The following is a 19,032-nucleotide window of genomic DNA, read 5'->3' on the forward strand; positions in this document are numbered from 1 at the left end:
TTGACAGTGAAGTTTCCCATAGGCCATAGGCAGGCCAAAACATTCCTTCCCTGTTTCCACGGTTCAAAATGCATTCTAACATCATCACATTGTTAACTTGAGAGAAGCCTAATTCGTATTCACAGTAAAAGAGAACTTGTAGAGAATAGACAAATTGGAGTTCTACAAACAAGGGAATCAGATCAGTCATAAACTTACACTGCAGATATCTCAATTGTACAATAAGCATCTAAGATTTATGCGATTATGCTGATTCGTAAAGAGATTCACTTTCAACCAGAAAGACCCTGAAAGTACTCATAAGACGCGCGCTTCGTTCTTAAGCTTTTCAATCAGCTCGTCCACAGAAGAGACAATAACCCCCGCTTTTCTCTTTGGTGGTTCTGTGACTTGAACGATCTCCAGGTCCGGTTTTATCTGCACATTCAGCTCCTGCGGAGTGTATTTCTTGATGACTTTAGATTTTGCCTTCATTATGTTGGGGAGGGTTGCATACCTTGGCTGGTTTAGTCTCAAATCAGTGCTGCAAGGACGTAGTGGATCAGTAGTCATATCTCATATGGGCCAACTTTTGAAGAACAAATTATTCACATTCTTTAGATAAATTTACAGTAAGAAAGATGTCCTAAGGCCATTTTCTGAAGGTAACCTCTATACATCATCAATTGATTTCCTTCTGTCAACACAGAAGCGTGGCTAACCTCTAAAAGGGCGTTCTCATTGCATTAGGCTCCCCACTTCCCAAGAGTTAGATGAAGGTCATACTCACGCAACCTTCTTTTTTCTCTGTGCTTTTTTTTTTTTTTTTGGGGGGGGGGGGGGGGTGGTGCAAGGAGGTCCTTTTGCTCTAGAACTAAACCCATGAACATCTGGTCAGAAAGAGCAACGTTAGCATTGTTATGCAGGCTCATCCTATAAACATGGCTAAACTCTATTAGTAAAAATTTTAGAACCCTTACAAGGGAAAGTGTTTTGAGTGCTCTAACAGATGTAAACAACAGAGCACAAAGATATCAAGTTGGAACTAAGACATAATATTTTATATTTCTAGTACACTCCCTCACATTCCAGATATAAAGAAAGGTGGACAGAAATCAAACTCGCAACAACTTGCCCATGCAATTTTGCATATAAAAAGTTCCTCACTAAAGTAGATAATCCCTTTCACATGCATGTTCCACAGCTTGTCAGTCAAGATCTATAGCTTCTAATTTTTTTCTGTGCATACTAGGCATTTGAGTTCATATGATTTAAAGGAGAACAAAGAATAGCTTTGATAGATTCAGATGTTTGCTCCAGAAAGGAAAATCATGTGTCTGCTAGCAATTTTTTTTTTTTTTAAATAGAGGAAATTATAAGAGAAGGAAACAAGATCAGGCGGGAGGGAAAAAACTAATTAGGTATTGGATAGTACGTGATTACTGCAGGCAAGTCCAAGCACAACGTCTCCAGGCCACCGTCCACCTCTCTGTCCACTGTCACTGCTTGATTTTGTTTGTCCAGTACAACCTAATACAAGCATCAGATAATGGAGAAAAGATCATTATGTGAAATTTTTTAGAGGAAAATAAAAATATATAGATGTTTAATTGATCAGGGATAACAGAAAAATCTGACATCACCAGCTGCAGTCAATATTGTGAAACATTGTAGATTTTTTTTTTTTTTGGGGTGGGGGGGGTGGGGGGTGGGGAGGGCGGTTATCATTTAGAAGATACTAACAAAGAATTGCACTAATGGAATAATAACTTTTCAGTTGAATCTACTTGCTGGCTTGACATAATAAAGCTGAGAATGAGAAATGAGTGTGCTGATGATGCATTTCTATTTATTATCCCCACCCAAGCTAAAAAGAAACCTAAGTTTTATGTTTATCCTCCAACAAGGAGGGAGTAAAGCCCACAAATACTTACTGCAATTCACAACAACTACAGCAAGCACATTGAGTCTTAACTAAGATGAGCATATTTTTAGAATAGTTACCCACATAATTCCCTAGAAGTTACAAGCACCATCAGATCATGATTGATGAGAGCTGGATAAGAGTCATTGGACAAACTAATATACCTAAAATGCAAAGAAAGTTCAAGATGCTTTACTTAGCACCATAAATTAGCTTAGGTTGGGTGGCTCTTCCATGGCTGCCTACAGGTTCACCGCTTCTCCTTGGTCTTCACGTTCATCTAGAAGACGTGCGTTAGAGTGCCTGGAGATGATTTCATCTGGAGCTAATTATTTCTTTCCATTTTATGTAGCTCCATTGTTGTTTCTGCTATGTTTTTAGATCTAGTTTTGAGTGGATCTTGAGTGTGTGCTTCACTTATGTGTTCTTGAACACTAGGGTATGTCCTGATTTGTGTTCTGTGCAAACGTTTTATTTCTATCTATACATATCTCTTTCACTTAAAAAAAAAAAAAAATTAGCTTAGGTTGTGTAGTAAGGCACAACAGGCTAAATTTAGCTACGTGGGTAACCAAAAGTTTCTGAAATCAGAGAAGGTATGTTAAGCTACATTTCAGAACATTCTTCAAATATGTTTCTGGTGATGAGTAGAGACAAAAGGAAAACAATTAAACTTATTACAGAAGAGAAGCCATATCAATTGTCTTTTTGCGCAATTGATCCAAGATATTTGAATTGATTTTTTTTTTTTCTTTTTATGATTTAATCTTCAAGTCTCACCAACTAGAGGAACAATACGAAAATACAAACAAAAACTTTTTGTATGCTGCAGCTTACTTTGGAAGCAAAGGTTGCTTGGGGCCAATTGAGAAGCCCTGATACCATTTGGCCTGTTTGATTGCAATCATCATCGATCGCCTGCAGGATAACCTCATTGTCATAAGGTAGCGGTTGATTTTCAGTAAGGTAAAAGAAACAAGTCAGTCCAATAAGCAGAAAGAGTGTTGGCTGATTTCCAACCACCCTAGAGAAATAGAGCCTCAGAAAATCAATATTATGCTGCTCGTAGGTAATTCTAACTAAAGGGGAAAAAGGACCTAACTGTTCCATAGTTGAATGAGGAATGTAATTTGTTCTCCAATCATTTTCGTTTCCAGTAACTTGAGTGTAAACCAATGGTAAATAATTGCATATCTCCCAATTAAACAGCTGTCTCAGATCTCATAATGATTACATAGATTACACACAGAAAGGAAGCAAGAGGGAGAAAGTAAACAACAATAACATACCAAGCCTTTATCCCATGAATTCTAGCTCACACAAGTCACTTCTATCTATGATCTTATCTTTTATAAGACCCTTGTACCTAATGTAATACCTTTTTCCGTCTCCATCTACCTCTTTTGCTAGATATTTGTTCATTTCATCCGCTAATGGTTTTCTTCTCACTAACTGAACCATCTTAATTGTATCTTACAAATACTACCTCTAACAAAAGGCATTTCAACCTTGATAAGAAAAACCCCATTTCTATTTCTATCTTTTTCTATAGGCCATTGCGCTTGTATTCTGCACATGTTGCTACTTTACTATCCAGCATTTGCCGCCGTTCAACAAGGCTCATCTTATAGCAGTTGAAATTTTTTGCCCCTTAGCTTTAACAGACGAATCACACTATCACACTGCTACTACATCTATAAACACACTCATTTTGAAGCTCAAATCGAACGAACCTGTTTCCCGAGAATCAGAAGCTGAGGCTTCTCGACATCAACCAGCGCTTTAAGCAGCTTCGCGACGGAAAGCGGGTAAAGGGCATCCGGCGAATCGACGTGAATTCCCCGGTCGGCGCCCATGGCGAGGCCCGTACGGAGGGTGTCAGCGCACTGCCGGGGGCCCATGCTGACGGCGACCACCTCCGACGCTAGACCCGCCTCCCGAATTCGGAGCGCCTCTTCCAGGGCGATTTCGCAGAAGGGGTTCATCGACATCTTCACGTTGGCCGTCTCGACACCGGTCTGGTTGAATCCGGGAGCGGGTTAGTCCTGAAAGTGGGGCAAATCGGAAACTGAAAGTGAGAAAATTTAGGGGATACCTTGTCGGGTTTGACTCTGATCTTGACGGCGTAGTCGACGACTCGCTTTATCGCCACCATAATCTTCATTGTTGTTTGCAGAAGTATTGGATAGTTCAAATCAATGGCTTCTACTTCTTCACAGTTGCAGTTGAGGTGCGAGCGAGGAATTGAACGAGTTTCTCCTGTTCTTCTCGGGTCTCCGCAGCGCTCAATTCGCCCAGTGAAGATGTGAAATGGCAATTGAGTTGGGCTTGGGCCTTTTATGCGGCCCATTTTGTTTTCGACCCAACTTAAAACCGCCCAATCACTCCATAAAGATAAATAAAGGCCCACCGTAGTGTATTATAATCACGTCACAATTAGGTACAAAACAAATGTGTGGCCATTGGTTCCATGCTAAAACATAATTTAGGACAACTTTTTGTTGTTTACGTCTCAAACACCGTCACAAGATTTGTCACTAAAGTCAATACTAAGATTAATCTATTGTTATGTTTTAGTAGAGGTGATCTGTTACTCACGTATTACCCTATACGAGATTGCTAAGGGAGTGGGTGTGGAAGGAGGGGGCGAAGCCTATGCTCTCTAATTTTATCTGCATTGGACAAAATTTATGTTATCCAACGCGAATAACATAATAATTTTTTATATCTTAGAAATGGTAGCAGTAAAAAGTGACACACAATTTGATGGTGTTATTATTTAAATAAATATTAGATATTTTTATGTGTACTTAAAATGTTAAGTCTATAAGTGATTAATTATGTATTGAAGATAATCTATAAGGTGGTGTTATCTTTTTTAATAGGATTTTTCCTCTTTGTCTTAACTATTCCCACGAAACCTTTTTACGTTATTCTAATCATTTGTCGTCTAATCTAAATTTTGTTTTAAGTTGAGAAATGTGCCTTTGTTGTGGTTTTTCTTTTTTTGTTGGGGGGTCTTGTTTTTGTACATTTATTCTTATGTTTTATACAAAACATTAATAATATTCATACATTAATAATAAATGCCTATATAATTAAAGATTCTTACGTCATACTGCCATCGTCACCCTCGTCTCTTTTGACGTCATCCAGGCTTCTTTTGGCTTAAAAAAATTAGCGAATGTCGAGGAAGTTATAATAAGGAAACACTACTGGGTTCGTTCACTCAAAGTGCCACAAAATCCATCAGCCTTGCCATGGTGCTGTTAACAAACGCAATGCATCAAATGGAGGGATTCGTAAATCTAGAAGGGTTCCCCTCTCCATATCCAATCCATCGATTCGGATTGCTTAATTTAATCAGATATACGTTCCCTCCTCCACTAATAAATGTAACCAGATTATTATTATTATACAATTAATTTGGTTACATGCACTTACCCCCAGTTGAGTAAATTAATTTTTCTGCCCATATCTGCGCTTGCGAATCAAATCCCATTAATTAGTTAGATAATTAATTATTAGCCTCCGTTACATTTAGATTTTGGACCACATTAATGCTTTAGCTTCTTAGGTCCTATAATTATCATTAATTAATTAATTAAAACATCAAAGCCGTATGTCACTCTCTCTATATATTTATGCATAAATAAATATACGCTTAAGTAAATTGTTTCAAGATGTGGGCTTAGCTATTAATTAATTAATTAATCGGAAAAAGAAATGCATGGTAGCTTATAAGTTATATGTCAAAAAGTGTGTAGAAATAACAACATATATAATATGTGAAGCTTCTTGACCCAATGCAACTAATTAATAGAAAATCTGAATAGGCACAAGTTAATTATAACCAATCTCTTGCATGTGATCACATCTAAATATCATTTATTATAAGATTGATAATAGCTTAATTTGGTGAGACTTTAATTAGTAAATAAGATCATTATAATGAACCGCTAATTAAACTCCTAATTAAAAACCCAAAAAAAAAAACTCAAAAACTTAAGAAACTTCCGCAAGAACACACCAACACATATAATTACTTGCATGCAAATATTTGACAACATATATAGAAGTTGTCGAAATTGAAAATGTTTGTGTGCATGGGGGATGACGTCAGGAGACGGCGTCCACGTCAATTAAGGATGCTAGAAAGGTGCACGTGTGGGATGGTGAGAAGATTAATGAATGAATGTTGGGAGGTTTTAACGAACTTTTTCCACTTAATTCAATTTTCTCTAGAAACAAATAGCTTCACACGGGCAAACCGAATTCCAAAGCCATCGCGTTGACCATCCAGGTGCACTGGACACAAGCCCTGGTCCCCATCGCAGGTTCTCAAACACGTGGGGTATTTCTCAGCCGAACGATATGCCACGTGAAGGCGTGGGACCCGTTTTCCAACCCGTATTAATATATAGCATTCTTTATTACTCTAACCCGAGACAATTCAAAGGAAACCAGTCATCAATATTCATGGAGGAGGGCGGTAGGGGCAAGATGACGAATGACGAGAAGGAGGGGGCGGAAGTGAAGTACAGAGGCGTCCGGCGGCGGCCATGGGGGAAGTTCGCTGCTGAGATACGGGACTCGGCGAGGCAAGGCGTCAGGGTCTGGCTGGGAACGTTTAACACGGCGGAGGAGGCAGCGAGAGCCTACGACCGCGCCGCCTATATGATGAGGGGTCACTTGGCCGTCCTCAATTTTCCCGAGGAGTACAACATGCCAAGCGGCGGCGGCGGACCCTCCTCTGCCGCCGCGGCTTCGTCTTCGTCTTCGTCTTCTTCAATGCGCCAAGGACAGCAAGTGTTTGAGTTCGAGTGCTTGGATGACAAGTTGTTGGAGGAGCTTCTTGAATGTGAGGAGAAAAAGAAGAAGAAATATTGATGGTGAATTTTCTGATCATCCTTGATCTTGAAGGGCCCGTACCCAAAAATATAAGTTTTATTTTCTTTGCCCCCTATAATCTGCCATAATCAAATGGTTAAAATGACTTGGCAAAAAGTAAAAAAAAAAGGTTTATAACTTCTATCTATCTATCTATCTATCTAAGCTTGATGATGTCCATATGTTACTTGTTTGATCAATCTACAAGTTTTGGCCTTCAACACTGTTGTTCACTGTCTACTATTGCTGTTGACCGACTAGTGAAAATGTAAACATCAAAGAAAGTTCAACATGGAGTTTGATTTGTCAAAGTTCAACACCCAAAATTAAGGTTTGGAAATGAGAGGAAAAGACCGGTCATAGAGAAGTTTATATGAGGCGTGTTGGAGTAAAAAATTAAGGGAAAGGAATTGACGGAAACTCTTAGACGTAATATATTATAGGATATAGGATATAGGATATGACTTCACCGCAGATATATAAATATATATGACCGTGGATAAAAATGTGTAGAGATTAATTTTAGAATTTATGCAATCGGAACTCATTTAATGGGATGAAAGTTTAGGACAGTATTGTTTCTTGTTTTTAGATAAATGGTAGGTTCAATAAGAATTGTGTTGTCGTTGCATGTTTTGATGAAAGGATTGTGTTGTTTTAACATGCACCCAGAACATGACGGGAATCTTGAAGTTTGGGAGACAGTGAAATTTATGTTCATCTCAGGCCTTAAAGTTCAAAACTCATGGAAACCCTTTTCTGTAAACATAAACATGGATAAGGTTGGTGATGCAATTTGATGGCTACTGCTTCGCCAAAATCCAAAAGCTTGTAAACTTGGATACTGTTATTCAGTCTACTAGCTAGTGAGAGTAAGGATCAAATGAAGTGTACACATATATATGATTATGAAAGATATCAACGGGAGAGTTTGATTTGTCAAAAGTTTTCAACAGGACACGCAATTATCTATACACATAGAGAAACAAATTAAAATGCTATTCCAACAGAGAGTTTTGATATTTTGTATGATACTTAATATTTGTAATTACTCATTGATAATCATTTAGTAATTAATAATTACTATTTACCATACAATAAATAATCATCAACAAAAGGCTAACTATTAATGTTTCAAAACTCTATCATCAGTAACATATTTAATGTTAAAAATTCCAAGAGTTTTTGACTCCCTAGAAGACTGTCTGGAGTTTGTTTGGAGTTTTGTCACGTGTGTAAATGGCAACATGACAACGGAGACAGGAATCTTAAACTTTGCCGCATATATATAAATACGATTTTGCAGGAAAGGGGAAGGCTTTATTGCAAGGTTTGTGGATGTCCGCTTTGGAAGATCTATTAGGTGTGCAACAATTGGCTAGAGCAGCTAGCAACATATAGCTATAGGCATTATTTATTTGTAATATTATAAGATTATTTTAATGTTAATTAATAAAATATTTCACAATATAATATATTAATTACCAATTAATAAAAATAACTAATGTTAAAATAAAATGTATTAAAAATATTTTAACGAGTGTTCGAGTCATTGGTCACTAAAGCTCTTGATTAATTAGCATGTATTTTTGTGTGCACATCAAGGGTTAATAGGAAAAAAATATTATATAATTATCATTTCTAAGATATAATTACCCATATAGTAATACTTGAGAATTACTTGATGCTATAAATGAAATTTAATGAAGGGTATAAGTGAAATTTTTGAAAGAACGGGACTATAGGGTACACTATTGCAGTTTTAAGCGACTGAATCGACCGAAGGGAGTATCTCGGACCCTAGATGATTAAGGAAAATATAATGGTATTGACGAATAATACGAGTTATGATTTTAGGTATCAAAAAAAGTGGAATCGAGAATAGTTTTTAGTACAATTGTCGACCGAATTGAGAAAATCGAATCGACGTAAAGAATATCCGAAAAGTCAACGGAGTGTCTTGAGAACTTAGATTTTGTATATGAAACAACCCTTGAGTGATTTCGGGTTGAAACAAATAGATTTAAGGTCAAATCGACTAGTCGGGCCTAAGTGTAATTTTATAAATTTACCAAAGAGAGGTCAAAACGATAGATTTTTGAGAATTTCAAGGATGAAATGAATAGTATTAAACTTGTGGGCCTTAGTGGTATAGTTGGATAGATTAGGGGTATCATGCAAAGGGCAGAAATGATATTGGAAGAATCTAGGGGGTGAAAGTGCAATAAAGCAAAACTTCAAGTGTGAACACAAAGGAAAAATCGGCCGCCGCAAATCCACTGCACGTGGAGGCTATTTCTGGAGATGGGAGGACTAAGAGAGACCTAGGACGTATACGGCGTGGGCTGGCTTGGGGGCCAAGCCTTGGCTGCTGATTGATCGGAATTTGGCCGGAATTGTGCTATAAATAGTTAGGTTTTCGACCGAGAATGAAAACACAAATTGCTCTTGTTTTGATGTGAATCGAAAAGAGTGGATAGAGGGCTTTTGATCCTTACATCAAGGAGAATGTTTCTGGAGCATTTGGGAACGGTTGGAGTGCATTTGGCCGCTATTTGAAGGTCGACTGAAAACTAGAGGCTGACCGCCTAAGGCCGTTTGTAACTCAACTTTTGGGGCACTTTTTGGTGTCCTTTCGGTCGAAAAATGGTGCCATCGTGATCGACTCTTCAAGGGCTTGAAAGGGGTATGATTGGATCTGCCATCGGAGGAGTCGCCGACGGCTGGAAATCAGAGAAGATGGTGGCGCGTGAGCTGCACGCGCCACACTACACGGGCAGCCATGCCTTAAGCGCGTGTGATAGGAGTAAAATCGAAACTTTATTCCAGTATTTTTATTGAATTATTTTATGCTTTATTGTGTGAAAAAATTGAGAAAAATGTTTGAGGAAATAATTATTTTGGAATTATCGAGGTGAAAATTGAGAGAAAAATAGAGAAAATTATAAAAAAATTGAGGAAAATGGATTTTGATAATCTTTAATTAAATATGGTATTTAGGGAGTATCATGGCTCGAGGTTGAGTATAAATACAAGTGTTTGTGATTTGACATGTAAATCGAGGCAGTACACGAGGATCGAAGCGATGCGAATACGTTCGAGGTGAGTTGTTCACTACCAAACTTGACTTGTTCATGCAAATAGTTTTGTTGCATGTAAACGGTAACTAGTGACGGTTGGTTTTATGAGGGAGGCTCGTCCCTAAATGTTTCGAACTTGTGCATTGCATTTTATAAAACTGTTGTTTATATGATGATTTGAATTGTGAAATGTAGTATTGTCTTGTGTTTTATTGTTCATATGGAATGTTAGCCTAGGATATTGTTTGGATAGTGTAGTCATAATTTTCCAAGGGCGTGACGGAATAATAGGGGTATCTTGTGTAACAGCCCGCTCCCATCTATGGGCCCTACTGGTGAATTATCGACAGGATTACTCACACACAACACCAAACTAATGAAGAGATGGATTATGTTTTATCGGGAAACGTCTTAGGTGGGGACTAGGTTTCGTCATTCCCTTCGCTCCACTTGAGGAGTAGGTCCCAAAACATAAAAGGAAGTACAACGGACGAGACCCAAAACCCGAGTGAGCTTTACCTTTCTTCAGCTCGCCTCACAATAAGCCAAAGGTGACCTAGGCACAAAATTAGCACATTAAATATCTACCGAGTAATGGGGATTTATGGGAAGTACCTCTTTGATCCTTACTTGATCTTAAACTTGGCTCCACCAAATAAGCCGCTATCAACCAGAAATCTACACAATCAATACTACATTATACCAATTACAACAAACGGGATACCATCCAATGTCCAACAACATACATATTCACCCACAAGGACATATATATACATACCACCACATGAATACATACAAGAGATAATACAATTTACAATGCAGCAACAATGCTAGTTGCCACTTCAACCTCCCGATATAATCCCTACTTCCATCTAGACTCGCAACATTTACAACATGAGTTAAAACCTCATGAGTCACAATGACTCAGTAAGGGTGCAAATGAATGTAAACAAGATAATATGTGAGATATAATGACAAGTAAGTATGCATGAATGGCGAGATATCATTGCCCTCTGAACCCACTTGTTTAAGGCATTAACCTCCCAAATTACCCATAGCATGCATCTAGTCTCTCCCATGGCCATAGGACTCCACTAGACTACCTATAGAATATGCACAACACAAAAAGTGAACACAACATATATTTAACCATATTACCAAACATTTGCATGACCGCCACCATTGGGGCCGTCCTTTACCTGGTTCGAAGCCTTATTTCTGCCACGGGCGAGAACACTAGCCCGAACTTCGAACTCTTCTAGGATCACTGCCTCCTTAGTCGACCCTAGATGCAATCACATACCCAACAACAAAATTAAACCAAGGTCTATATTTTTACTATTCACCGCAAAGACCTACCAATCAACCACTTCCAGTAACCCCAACCAAGGGTTTAATCCAATCAACAATTCACATTACAACATCTCTCATAATGCAAATAATTAGAAAGAAATAATTATTTTACCTCATTGAATTTGGAGAAGAGAATCGGCCAAATGCTCGCATTGGCGTCGCCTCATGGGACGTCACCTTGTGCTCAAAACCTTATTTTCGAGCTTCTAGCGCGCTCCTTGAGCTTCAAATTAATTTTTAGAATTTTCTCCAATTTTCTGATTATTTTCCCCTATTTTTTCCAATTTCCAAATTTTTCCATTATTTTTCTTTATTTCTTCTTTTTTTTCTTTTATTTTTTTTCTTCCTTCTCCACTTCTTCTCTCCCGAGCGCGCCTGATCTTTTTCTTCCTCTGCGCATTTGGCCCATTTGCAACTGCGCATGGCCGCAGCCGGTCATCGCCATCCAACCCTTCGCCAATCGCCGTGCCTGCCTCCACTGACGGTACGTCGCACGACCACCACCAGCCACCGTTGTCCTTGGCTCACCTCTCCTGCGCTGCAACTGCCGGCTGCCATGGTCGACCCTCGAGCTCCTGGCTGCCACAGCTGTTTCTTCCTCCCGCGACCATTACAGTCCGAGTACACATTTAATCTATATATATATTATAACAAAACAGCCGTCAAAATCTTTTCCCACTCATTTCTAATTTCTATTTTTATATTTTATTTTTTTTTTGTTTACCCGAAATGGAATTAAGCCTAAATTTGTGAAAAATATGTAGTTATTGGAACTTGTTATACTATAAAACATATAATTATTTAATAATTACACATTAACCTCGCTGCCTCTTCATTAATTCCACTTAGAAATTTTTAATAATCACATTTAGACCTTCCAAGGTCTTAATTAATTAAATCAAACTACACAAAATCTTGATTTATTCAAAAATAATAAGCGGCCATTACTCGTTAAGATCGATTCTGTCCCCGTGTCTTCATAGGACCTTCTCTCAACCTAAAAACGACTTAAGGTTGACTCAATCATAAAATCGGGCCACCCCTCGGGCCTCTCTGACTTACCGGTGATTTTTCTGTTGGCCCTCACGAACATTCGGTTCAGCTAATAATTTAAGCTTATAGAGCAGCTGTACCGAAAAATATTCTCGATCTGACTTCTTTCAGCATCAGTAGTCTCATCTCGAAATGCTCGACAATATCTTGCCCCATTTCTTGGACATTCAAGTCTTAGGGCATTTCCTGCCATTGATTTAGCAATTTGTTACTTTACTGCTCGAAACTGACCTTAGAGCCCATCGGATCGCTCACTATCCAAATTACCAGAATGCTCCTCCCCAGGGCCCATCATTTCATTTCCCGCATTTCTCTCAAAGAGCACTCTTGGAATTTTATTTTATTTTTTTTAACATCAGTAACACAAGGTGTTACATCTTTTGTTGTTGTTCATGCTAGGATAGTTACCTTGATTTTTGTGCGGAGCTGTTTGGTTAGGGAAGTTGCACTAGGATGACTAGGTGGTTCATATTGTGTTGTTCATGTGGGATGTCAGCCTAAAATGTTGTCTGGATAGTCTAACCATAATTTTCCAAGGACGTAACGAAATAATAGGGGTATCTTATGCTGGTGTGCATGCCGGGATAGCCGCCTTGGTTTCCGTGCCAGGCCGTTTGGTCAGGGAAGTTGCACTAGGATGACTAGGTGGTCCATGTGAAATTTTGGAGTTGGGATTATGTGGTGATTCCTGGATGCTTAGAGTGGGAATGTAATCGCTAACGTAAATGTGGTAAGCCGGGTTCCTGCATTGATGTGACCCTCTTAGGTCGAGAGTTGGTAATGATTGTTCCCGAGATGTTGGAGAGATTCGTTGAATTGCCCATCTTAAGCTAGAATTGCTCGTGTCGATATGCCGGTATGGTGGTATAGCTTCTAGAGATATTGCTCTTTTTTCGTGGTAGGGTTAAGCGCTTGGGATTCACTTGGGCTAGGGCTTATCGAGTGTATTGGTTTATTTCATGTATTGCATTAATTCATGAAAAATGTATTTCTGAACTCTCACTTAGATTATTCATCATCTAATATGGACTTTGTCCCTGGAATATTCAAATGTTCCAGGTGAAGGCAGTAGTGCGAAAGGAAAGGGAATTGCTGAGGAGTGACGATGATTGGTGGATAGTTTACTTTATGTCATTTTCAATTATGTTATTAATTTTGATAATGTCATGTAAGCGTTGGTTCGACTTTATATTATGAATAAAGTGGGTTCGATTATGATTTATTGAGGTTTCGATCTAACTTCTGCATTTAAGATGATGTACCTGTCTTAGTTTATTGAGGGTTCATAGCTAATATACTGAGAAGGTGTAATAGGATTTTTGTGGAACGATTTTGTATTAAGTTTCCGTTGATTGAAAAAAAAATATCCTTAAAATCTTACGTTACCTAATATTCTGGAGAAGTGGGGTGTTACACAGATTTATTTAGGTTATATACTTCATGAACTAGAATTGAAGGTTTTTTTTTTAGGGTGCCTAAACTAAGGGAAATCCTAGCCAAACGCCTCACTATTAGGAAAAAAAAAAAAAAACACAGAACAAGAGCAACTTAGAACCCATCCACATAAGTCAGACATGAGAGGGGGCCAAACAGACCAAAGAACGAATTATAGGACCTCCCAAGGTCTTCGGCTAACAGAACACTTAAAGAACGAATTATTGTAACTTGGATGGATCAGGGATAAATAGACATGGGATTAGAGCTCCTGCAAAACAAATTAAAAAGACTAACTAAATTAGCTTTAAAGTCATAAGGGGAGAAAGATATCCTAAATATATAGGTCACGGTCAGCAAAAGGGCAAGCACCAAGCTTGCCAAATTTAGACCCTTAAGGGAAAGTGTAAGCGAACATAAACACACCAAAAAGGAAGCTTAATTTCTATCAAAAGAGTACACAAGTTAAATAACAATACACTGTATAATTATAGATCAGCAAAAAATTGAGCACGGCCAAGAAGAAGCAATTAAAACCAAAATACTTTTTGCTAACTTAATGGTTCAAGAAAACCATTTTAGCACTAATTAAGAAAACTATTTGTTTCTTGTTTATTGGCCAAACATTTGTAAGATAGATTTATTTATTTACTTTTTTTGCTAACTTAAAAAAAAGAGGTATTAAGGATTGCTTCTCTGCCCAATTCCTCTTATCAATGTTAGTTGTGGAGTTCTGTTTGGTTCCTAGTTGCAGTTAGCTCATTTATCCGACATCTTACTTCTCTTCTGGGCAATTTTGGCTTTGATGAATTGCCCGACTTTTTTCTCATCTGGTAGCTTGCTTCTCTATCCCCGCTCCGCCCTCTTATCTGCCATCAAAGGCAGGTTCTTGCTGAAAATAAAGACAAATGCGGTGTGGTTTCCAAGATGGTTCGAAGCTTGTAGCGGCGAAGGTTTTTTCTCTGGGATGGTGCCAAGGCCCTGATCTGGTATGGGGCGTTGAGGTTAAGCGATGGCGACGATGTTTCTGGCGTTCCGACGTATCGCTCCGACATGCTTGGTGACAGTGATCTCAGGCAACACTCTCAACAAATGTAGTAGCTTTCAGGGTTTGTGTTTTACCATTGTTATTGGTCTGCTATATGGTCTTTTTGAGCCCTTTTACGTTTACGTTTGTCAGCAAGTTCATGTATTGCAGCCTATTTTTTAAGTGGCCAGAGATTGGATTCTGTGGAATGGCCCAAGGCCTTTGTCTCTTGGTACTTTGACCCCTTTGTAGGCTATTTGTATTGATCTCTCGAAAATAAATAAATAAATAAAAGAAGAAGTACTAACTAAAGCGGCAACCAATGTAACTCCTCCTATGATAGGCTCCTATCCCTACTAATTAAATTTGTGCTTGAAGAGATCTAAGACTTCATATATTTTCTTTCCTTGCATTTGAATATATAGATGATTTCAAATGATATGATTTGGAATTTGGAATTTGTAATTTGAAATGATTGAATTTTAAGTCGTCTGCCATTTGAATGATGATACCTATCTTGTTATCATTTCAAATTCTTCTATATTTTTTTGGTTTAAATCAAAGATAACTTTGTAGCCAACAGTTAAAGGAAAAAAAAAACGTTGCAGCCAAATTGAAATGCTTCTAATAATATAATAATATATATCAAAATAATGAATGACAAATGATGAGGTCAAATGATCCTATGCTTATTCCAAGGAACCCCTAGTTAATTAGCTTGGTGGGGTTTCCGCAAAATAAATATACTAGTGTAGATGCAAGAAACAAATCACATGCATCTACCACTGCATATATGCACCTGCAGGAGGAGAGCCTCTAATTAATTGTGTTGAAATGAATCAAATCATATGATTGATTAATCAATGCTTTGCACTGGTCACTGGAAATTAAGATTGTGGAGCAGCTAGCCCTCGCAAGTTGTTGACGGAATTAAAGATGTAATCAGCGCAAAGACATTGAACGAAAGTAAGATACTAAACAATTATCTGCAGATCAAAATTAGCATCTAATCTTGATCTCATTCCCCATATTGGGGCCATTTGCGGGGACATCAATTTGACAGGACAGAGAGATCGATTCAGAATATCTAAGAAAACCTTACTTTTTGTTGGATTTTGTCTTGATTATATATGTATTATCTTTCCACTGTTACTCCCTCTCTGATGCAATCTTAATTCAAAGTATATTACTGCATATGTCCTAATTAACTAATTACTGTGCTTTAAATGAAGCCTTTTTGCTGTATCTGTTATACATATCCCATCCAAGGAATGATCTTAATTAACCTTTATTCTTGTCTTTGGATTCCTGATTAGCTTTCTACAACACTGATCTTAGCTCCAAAAATAAAGTGAGATGATCAGTCTCTCACTATTACTGTACTGTCATCTAGCGCATGACCGTTGCTATATCATAAGAAAACTGACGCAGTTAATCGAGGGCCAATTGGGTAGTAAACTATCTAATTTGTTCATTGGCCCTAATTTACCTTCCCTTCATCTTCTGTTCATATATTACCGAAATCCAGAGCTAAAGCAATCTAGAATCTTAGTAACCCTCAATTCAGCAGCACTTGATGACCCAAAGCGATTCAATTTATTACACGGATCTGAAAGAAAACATGAGAATTAAAAACGAAAAAACAAAGATTATAAACTACTCAAAGATTGGATTAATCAGCATGTGAACCCCTAGAAACTGCTGGTTTGTTGTTCTCTCTCAGGAAAACTGAAATTGGAAAGCATCGCATCTAGAGAAAGAAAATCACAAGAATTTGAACTACTGACTGCTATATGCTTCTCATAATAATTATGAGCCAAATACAGCTGAACGTTTGCCAATCTTATTGTTTTTTTTGTGGGGGGATAGGGGGAGTGTTGGGTTTCAATCTTATTGTTTTTACTTCTCATTTCCTCATAGAAACGAGAAGTAGCCATAGCTAGCTAGAGAAGAACTCAACAAGCAAAGAAAGAAGATGAAAAGGCACCGGCAAAACCTCAAACAGCATCAATTATTTATATATATATATATATATATATCGATTCACTACTTCCTTTTCTTCTTCTCCTCCTCCGGCTCAAGAAGCTCCTCCAACACCTTGTCATCCAAGCACTCCAACTCAATCACGTGCCCTCTCGACGACGAACTTCCACAGTCCGACTCCTTGCCGCCCGGAAACCCCATTAACGGCGAGTAAGGAGAGTTCTTGAGCCTCGAGTAGTACTCACTGGGGAAGTTCAGGATGGCTAGATGGCCCCTCAGCTTAAATGCGGCTCGATCATAAGCTCTAGCCGCCTCCTCGGCCGTGTCGAAGGTTCCCAGCCACTGCCGAGCTCCCTGCCGGGACGGGTCCCGGATCTCCGCCGCGTACTTCCCCCACGGCCGACGGCGAACGCCCCTGTACCGGACTTCATCCTGGCCTTTTTCTTCCTTCTCCTTCTTCTTGCCGGAACTCTCCATCTTCTTGTTCTGGCTAGCTTGCCACCTTCTTAATGTTTCATGCAAGTTTTTGGAGATCCTATATATATATATATATGTATACAGGCCTTTGCTTTGCTATGAAGATTGAGGTGGCGAATTAATTAAATATTTTCAAAAAGTTGGATCTTTCTTCCAAATTTCTCTTGTGTACTGAGATTCGATCCACCAGTGAATGTATTCAAAGAGATTTTCAAACAAAATATTTCCTTCTCTTTGAAAGAAAGGTTGGATTCTAACTTCTCTTCTACACGGAGAATAAATAGATTTGGTGCATAACAATTTTGGTTCAGTTACATGAATCATTAATTATATATATTATATATATATATATAGGTAACTAAAATTTTAATAAATTATATAGAACAATATAATTTATTTTTTTAAGTTTAATATAATTTAAAGAATTAATATATATAATCTTACTCAATTATTATCACCACCTCTTCAAATTAACTTATATATTGTAAAATACTAATGTTATATTATTTTTCCCACAAAATTCTATGTGAATATTATTTGTTTTAGGCTATGATATTACATGGTGGGAACCACCCCGTTGATACCAATATCTTGTAAATTAGGATGGACCCATCAGCAAGAATTTACCCAGAAGATTACTTGGGCATCTTATCATCAAGAGAAATCAATCTTTTACTTGGTCAAAAAGAAATACCCTGGTCGCAGAAAAAGAAAAGCTTTCTATCATTTGTCACGTCTAATTTATTGGGTATCTTATCATATATAGTTAAAATAAATTAAATAAAAATCACAAATTTCAAGGTAATTTTTGATTACCAGAGATTAATTTTTCTCTTTAATTAAAGTTGATTTTTAAAATTTAAGGAATTTAATAAGTGTAAACTGAACTAATTAAACACAGGCAGCTGATTCAACGTGAAGGGAAGAACTTGGCTGGTTCACTTTCAGGCATATATTTTAATATAATATTTATTTTATAAACGAATATAAAGGTTTTGTATGGATGGGCCCCGGGAGAAAAAGAGTGGGTCCACTTTCCTAAAATGTTTCTTGGGCCATAGGTTACTGGTTTCTGGGCAGCCCCGTGGTGCGGGTGCTGCAAATTTGAACACCGTCATGGGAAAGGTCAACGGGAATGTGCATTGACTAATCAGCATGCACGTGACTTCCGGTTTGACCTTCTCCACCAGATGTTTTTAAATTTTGGGAAAGAGTTCGCACTAGTCAGATAAGTTATTATTAGTCATTATTTCATCTTTGAGGTCTATTTAATTATTCTATTTTAAGATTAATTTAAAAATATTATAATTTGTATTTTTATTAATAATGTCAATTTTATTTTTGATTAAAATAATCTCATATCATCATAAACATAACTTAAACAGTTATGATATATATTTTTTTAAAATATAATAATTAATTTGACTTCAAAATTAAAATTAAATAAAAAGCTTTATTAAAATGAGAATTTTTATCATATACTTTTAAACCATAAAATATGAATAATAATAATAATAATAATTATTATTATTATCTTAACTATTGTTGTTGTTTAAATACAATAGTAAAATTTTAATGTGGGAGAGTGCTTCAATGAGGTCATGAGTGACCCATTTGCGAGTGATCTACGTTCGATTGAATTGTAAGGAAGAAACAAGTTAGGGACGTGAGTCAGTGTCTCGGGCAAATCTTTTGATGTCTAAGTTAGTCCCTGAATAAGTAGATAAAAGATAGAGAGTAAGTAGAATTACAATAATATTAAAATTCTGAGTATGCCTAAATAAGGAGAATGGTTCTCTTATGTATAGAGAAAAGAATAACAAAAATGCTAC

The 19,032-nt window shown here is 37.5% G+C and overlaps 3 protein-coding genes across 4 annotated transcripts; 1 reads left to right on the forward strand and 2 right to left on the reverse strand.

The window, feature by feature from the left end:
• Positions 1-97: 97 nt before the first annotated feature.
• On the reverse strand, positions 98-4,192 carry LOC127810913 (electron transfer flavoprotein subunit beta, mitochondrial). Its single transcript, XM_052350521.1, has 5 exons — positions 3,999-4,192; positions 3,637-3,921; positions 2,741-2,821; positions 1,415-1,509; positions 98-523 (listed from the first exon to the last, which is right to left on the reverse strand). The coding sequence occupies exons 1-5, from the start codon at positions 4,065-4,067 to the stop codon at positions 298-300; spliced, it is 756 nt and encodes a 251-aa protein (XP_052206481.1). The 5' UTR covers positions 4,068-4,192; the 3' UTR covers positions 98-297.
• Positions 4,193-6,364: 2,172 nt separating this feature from the next.
• LOC127811295 (ethylene-responsive transcription factor ERF096-like) lies at positions 6,365-15,044 on the forward strand. Of its 2 annotated transcripts, none has more exons than XM_052351029.1 (2): positions 6,365-6,795; positions 14,551-15,044. In XM_052351029.1, exon 1 carries the CDS (start codon positions 6,383-6,385, stop codon positions 6,791-6,793), a length of 411 nt encoding a protein of 136 aa, XP_052206989.1. In that variant the 5' UTR covers positions 6,365-6,382; the 3' UTR covers positions 6,794-6,795; positions 14,551-15,044. The 2 variants fall into 2 exon arrangements, with proteins under 2 accessions (XP_052206989.1, XP_052206990.1); XM_052351030.1 differs by lacking the exon at positions 14,551-15,044 and adding an exon at positions 7,466-8,132.
• Positions 15,045-15,665: 621 nt separating this feature from the next.
• On the reverse strand, positions 15,666-17,305 carry LOC127811963 (ethylene-responsive transcription factor ERF098-like). Its single transcript, XM_052352184.1, has one exon. It carries the CDS (start codon positions 17,198-17,200, stop codon positions 16,787-16,789), a length of 414 nt encoding a protein of 137 aa, XP_052208144.1. The 5' UTR covers positions 17,201-17,305; the 3' UTR covers positions 15,666-16,786.
• Between the last annotated feature and the right edge of the window lie 1,727 nt (positions 17,306-19,032).

Source organism: Diospyros lotus, chromosome 10 (genome assembly GCF_014633365.1).
Source record: "Diospyros lotus cultivar Yz01 chromosome 10, ASM1463336v1, whole genome shotgun sequence".
Taxonomy (NCBI): domain Eukaryota; kingdom Viridiplantae; phylum Streptophyta; class Magnoliopsida; order Ericales; family Ebenaceae; genus Diospyros; species Diospyros lotus.

Excerpts from the sequence above, each read along its gene's own strand:
- LOC127811963 (XM_052352184.1), bottom strand. The coding sequence starts at position 17,200 with ATGGAGAGTTCCGGCAAGAAGAAGGAGAAGGAAGAAAAAGGCCAGGAT.
- LOC127811295 (XM_052351029.1), top strand. The coding sequence starts at position 6,383 with ATGGAGGAGGGCGGTAGGGGCAAGATGACGAATGACGAGAAGGAGGGG.
- LOC127810913 (XM_052350521.1), bottom strand. The coding sequence starts at position 4,067 with ATGAAGATTATGGTGGCGATAAAGCGAGTCGTCGACTACGCCGTCAAG. Across the intron at positions 3,922-3,998 it reads TCAGAGTCAAACCCGACAAG|ACCGGTGTCGAGACGGCCAA; the intron begins GTATCCCCTAAA and ends GGATTCAACCAG. Across the intron at positions 524-1,414 it reads GACTTGCCTGCAGTAATCAC|CACTGATTTGAGACTAAACC; the intron begins GTACTATCCAAT and ends ACGTCCTTGCAG.